The 3,513-nt window shown below is 51.6% G+C and overlaps 1 protein-coding gene across 1 annotated transcript in view; it reads right to left on the bottom strand.

Moving 5' to 3' along the window:
• Positions 1 to 6: 6 nt before the first annotated feature.
• Positions 7 to 3,513, bottom strand: part of LOC107105148 — a gene marked incomplete at its 5' end in the record, with an annotated part of 6,299 nt that continues 2,792 nt past the window's right edge. The window contains 2 exons of the mRNA XM_015405267.1: positions 7 to 3,007; positions 3,088 to 3,162. Coding sequence (XP_015260753.1) covers positions 2,232 to 3,007; positions 3,088 to 3,162 — 851 coding nt within the window. The remainder of the gene's footprint in view (positions 3,008 to 3,087; positions 3,163 to 3,513) is intronic.

The following is a 3,513-nucleotide window of genomic DNA, read 5'->3' as shown; positions in this document are numbered from 1 at the left end:
TCTCCTTCCTGGAGGTGGACCATTTAGAGACATGTTAACCTTCTAGAATGTAGGTTCCAGTTAAGCCTCTAATGTACAGAAAACAGTTCAGAGATCCACGGGTTCTAGATGAGACCCTGAGGGAACGGGTCAGAGATTCATGGGTTCTGGATCAGGTACTGACAGAACGGGTCAGAGATACACAGGTTGTGGATTAGGTACTGAGGGATCGGGTCAGAACCTCCCCCAGCTTAGAGAAGATCAGGCAAAGGTTCTTTAATGTTTAGGAAAACCAATCAGTAAAAGATCTTTGGGCTGATGGATACCAGGTTGGTCCACCAGAACATGGATCCCATCAGAACCAACCCTCAGGTCCCTCCACTAGGTCTCAGTTTGCCAAATAACTGATTTCATAGGAAGCAGTAAATTGTTCTGGGTCTAAACTGAGCTGCTGGCCGGGTCAGAACCATATGGATCTCTCATTAAGTCAGGTCCTCAGAGACCTGAACCCCTATATCTGGTTCTAAAGTCTTGTTCTAACGTCCGGTTCTAAAGTCTGGATCTAACGTCCGGTTCTAAAGTCTGGTTCTAAAGTCTCGTTCTAACGTCTGGTTCTAAAGTCTTGTTCTAACGTCCGGTTCTAAAGTCTGGATCTAACGTTCGGTTCTCCCCTCTCTAACATTTTCAGAACCATTTAATAATTCCCTAGAAACTGCTCTGATTGGCTGCTGAAAGAAAAAACCCTCCTTCTTGCTGGTTCTGACCCGCTGGTCTCTCTGAAGCAGAACCAGGTTCTAAACCCCTCAGAGAAGCCAGAGTGTCAGAAAAACCTTCAGTCCAGGAAGCCCACCTGACTTTCAACACACATGATGATGATACGAACCTTGGATAAGGACACCTTCTAGTTGAGCTTTTCTAGACCAAAACAAATACAGATTATCATTGTAATAACATGAGCGCCTGCATAGAATAGTTCTGATCAGTTAGCCTCTGCCATTCAGAGGCTTCTAGCTCCACCTAGTGACCGATGGAGGAAACAGCAGTGACACAGCTGTCTGCTTCAGCTGTGTCACTGATCCCGAGGATCCTTTCAAAGGAGGTGAAGCAGGTCAATCCAGAACCACCAGAGACGTGCAGGGCTGGGCCCAAGCAGGAACAGAACCTTTAAGGAACCTCACAGGAACATTCTGGATCTAAGACCATCTGACCCAGAACCTTAGACCTTCTGCCAGACCTGGAGAGCAATAAGGACCTGATGAAGAACCAGACGGGTACAACTGACGGAGAACTTCAGGAACCACTTTATTTCTGAAATGTACTGCTTGTTTTATCAGAACCAGCCTCTCCTGGTTTTGGTACCGGCCTCACACAAAATCCTGCTTCAACCAACCCAACCACTGACCTGGTTCATAGCCCCGGAACCAAAGCTATGATCCAGAACCAAGGGACTGGACCAGAGCCAGAGATCTGGACCTGAACCAAGGCTCTGATTCGGAACCAAGGCTCTGACCTGGAACCGGGGATCTGGACCAGAACCAAGCCTCTGACCTGGAACCAAGGATCTGGACCAGAACCAAAGGTCTGATTCAGAACCAAAGCTCTGGACCAGAAAACAGGGATCTGGACCTGAACCAAGGCTCTGATCTGGAACGAAGGCTCTGATCCAGAACAAGACTGATTCAGAACCAGGGATCTGAGCCAGAACTAAAGGTCAGATCCAGAACCATGGCTCTGATCCAGGATCGAGACTCTGACCTGGAACCAAGGCTGTGATCCAGAACCAAGGCTCTGACTTGGAACCAAGGATCTTGACCAGAACCAAGGGTATGGATCAGAACCAAGGATCTATCTGGAACTAGACTGATTCAGACCGGTTCTGTTACAGTTTATTCATATTCAGAACCGGTGAAAGAACCTTCTGGTGAGTTCTGGTTTTAGACCCGTGGCTGGTTCTACAGAGCATCCAGGGTGGTTCTGGACCCTGCAGCTTAAGAAGCAGAACTGGTGCTCTGAAGGTTTAGGAACCAAGTCACACTCCTGGCTGACAGTGGTTCTGTTCTGGAGCATTACCAGCAGTGCTGGTCCAGTTCTGGTTCAGGGATCCTCTGTCTGCTGCGTGTTCTGGAAACCAAAGCTCCAACTGGGTCCAAACTCCAGAACCAGTTCAGACCACTCCTCCGTCCTCTGCTGCAGTTTATCTGGTTCTTTTCGGATCTGTTCCTGCCGTGGAGCTGTGGTCTGGCTGTAGTCCATCAGAACCGGACGTGTCCAGAATGTGGGTCCGGTCCTCCTGGTCCAACCTCCTGGAGAAGGTTCCGGTCCATTGGCCTGTTGAGCTGGTAGTTCTGGACCAAAGCCTCAGCAGTCCAGTCGGTTCTGGTGAGGAGCGGTTCCATGTGTGGACCCGGGGCTTGGTGCAGAACCGGGTACGGCCCCACAACTGGTTCCCGCTCCAACAGAGAGGTTCCGTGAGCTCGGAGCGGGCCATCGGGCCCGTAAGGAGAAAGCGGCATTACCGACGGGTTCTGGGCCTGCAGCGGCTGGTTCTGATGGTCCATCTGGTACAGCTGCTTCTTGTGGACCTCACAGGGGTTCTGGTGGTCCAGTCTGGGATGGAAGAGCTGCTTCTTGGGAGGGTAAACCTGGTTCTGCTGCTCCAGCTGCTTCTTCTGGTTCTGAGCAGCTTCCTGGTTCTGGTACTGAGAGTTCTGGTCGCTCTGGTTCTGGGCGGGCTGTTTGTTCTGCTGGTCCAGTTGAGGCTGCTGCTTCTTTTGGTTCTGGTTCTCCTCCTGGTCCATCTGGGCATGGAACTGCTGCTTCTTCTGGCTCTGGATCTGGTTGTGGACCTGGTTCTTGATGTCCTTCCAGTGCCGCCCTTTGAGGACCGGTTCCTGGTCCAGACAGCGCTGGCAGACCTCCTTCCCCGGTACCGTCTGCAGCAGAACATGGACTCCCAGCTGCCTCCAGATGGCCTCCTTCTCCGCAGGCGACCAGGGCCGGCGCCGAACCTTCCTGGGAGACCCGGGAGCTACAGAACCAGAGACACAATCAGAACTTCATAGACTGCCGCGAGACGGGCTTATAGACCAGTGGTTCTGATGGACCGACCTGGGAGCAGGTTCAGAGGTCTGGATTCTGGAAGAATGACGGGGACTTCGGGTCGGGTTCCCAACCTGGAGAGAACTGCAGGAGAAAATGGGTCAGAACCTCAGGAGAAACGGATCAAAACCACAGGAGAACAGGGCTTGGATCAGAACAGTACCATCAGCGGGATCCAGTATAAAACATCTGGATCGAGCAGCGTTGGTGGACCTGCTTCTGGACTCTTCTCAGTACTTTGGTCTGGGTCAGAACCTACCGTCAGAACCCATAACCATCAGAACTTACCATCCGATCCGTCAGAACCTACCATCCGATCCATCAGGATCCAACCTCTGACCTGTCAGAAACTACCATCCGATCCGTCAGGATCCAACCTCTGACCTGTCAGAAACTACCATCCGATCCGTCAGGATCCAACCTCTGACCTGTCAG

This window comes from Cyprinodon variegatus, unplaced genomic scaffold (assembly GCF_000732505.1).
Source record: "Cyprinodon variegatus isolate N-32 unplaced genomic scaffold, C_variegatus-1.0 Scaffold2095, whole genome shotgun sequence".
Classification (NCBI taxonomy): Eukaryota; Metazoa; Chordata; class Actinopteri; order Cyprinodontiformes; family Cyprinodontidae; genus Cyprinodon; species Cyprinodon variegatus.
This window is presented reverse-complemented; position numbering and strand designations above follow the sequence as displayed.